Source organism: Corvus brachyrhynchos, unplaced genomic scaffold (assembly GCF_000691975.1).
Source record: "Corvus brachyrhynchos isolate BGI_N302 unplaced genomic scaffold, ASM69197v1 scaffold1061, whole genome shotgun sequence".
Taxonomy (NCBI): domain Eukaryota; kingdom Metazoa; phylum Chordata; class Aves; order Passeriformes; family Corvidae; genus Corvus; species Corvus brachyrhynchos.
In genome coordinates, this window is record NW_008236140.1 from 9,946 (window position 1) to 10,883 (window position 938).

At 63.4% G+C, this 938-nt stretch overlaps 1 protein-coding gene across 1 annotated transcript in view; it reads left to right on the forward strand.

The window, feature by feature from the left end:
• The first annotated feature begins 69 nt into the window (after positions 1–69).
• Positions 70–938, forward strand: part of LOC103614444 (serine/threonine-protein phosphatase 6 regulatory ankyrin repeat subunit C-like) — a 33,088-nt gene continuing 32,219 nt past the window's right edge. The window contains exons 1-2 of the mRNA XM_017731451.1: positions 70–194; positions 805–925. Coding sequence (XP_017586940.1) covers positions 95–194; positions 805–925 — 221 coding nt within the window. The 5' untranslated portion in view covers positions 70–94. The remainder of the gene's footprint in view (positions 195–804; positions 926–938) is intronic.

The following is a 938-nucleotide window of genomic DNA, read 5'->3' on the forward strand; positions in this document are numbered from 1 at the left end:
CCCTTTCCCATCCCTCTCCCATCCTCTCCCAGCCCTCTCCCACCCTCTCCCATCCCTCTCCCACCCTCTCCCAGCCCTCCACGCTCACGGATGGATGTTTTCCCATCCCCCCAAGGACCAAGAACGCCGGACACCGCTCCATGCTGCTGCCTACATCGGAGACGTTGCAATCCTCGAGCTCCTCATTCTGTCAGGTGAGATCCTGGGATCGATCCCGATCCCGCCCTCTGGGGTGCAGCTGGATGGGGTTTGGTCCCTCCGAGCAGGGTGGCAGCCGGGCGAGGATTAGGGGATGGTGCCATAATCAATCCCAAGAGGTTTTTGTTTTCTCTTGGAACCAAAATAGCCGAGCTGGAGGCAGAGCCAGGAGGGGGATGTGGGGTGCTGGAGGTGCTCAGAGGAGCAGTTCCACTTGATCCCGGAGAAAATCCCCTGAAATCCGGCGGGTTCTGCTCACTTTTGGGTGGTGTCCCCTGTCACCCTCCGGAAAAACTCCGTGTTTGGGCTCCGTGTGTTGAATTTTGGGTGTCCTCACCCTGCTCCTCACCCTGTGGAGCCTCGGGGACACCGGGATGAGAGAGGGAACCCCGAGGCTGCCGCGATCCCGCGTGACCCCGACAGCGAGAAACTCCGCAAAATTCCCAGCCCGGGCCTCGTTCACCAGGATTTGGGATGCTCAGCTCCGCCTGCAGAGCCCTCGCCTGCCCTGTGGGGATTTCCCCTGCCTCCTGTCAGGTTCTGGGCAGCGGGGAGAGGGCATTTTGGGGCGCTGGGACCCCGCTGAGCCCCGCTGTGTCCCCGCAGGTGCTAATGTGAACGCCAAGGACACGGTCTGGCTCACGCCGCTGCACCGCGCCGCGGCCTCGCGCCACGAGGTGGGTGCCCTGGGAGGGGGCTGCTCCCTGGGGGTGTGGTGGGTGCTGCTGCAAGAAGGAGGC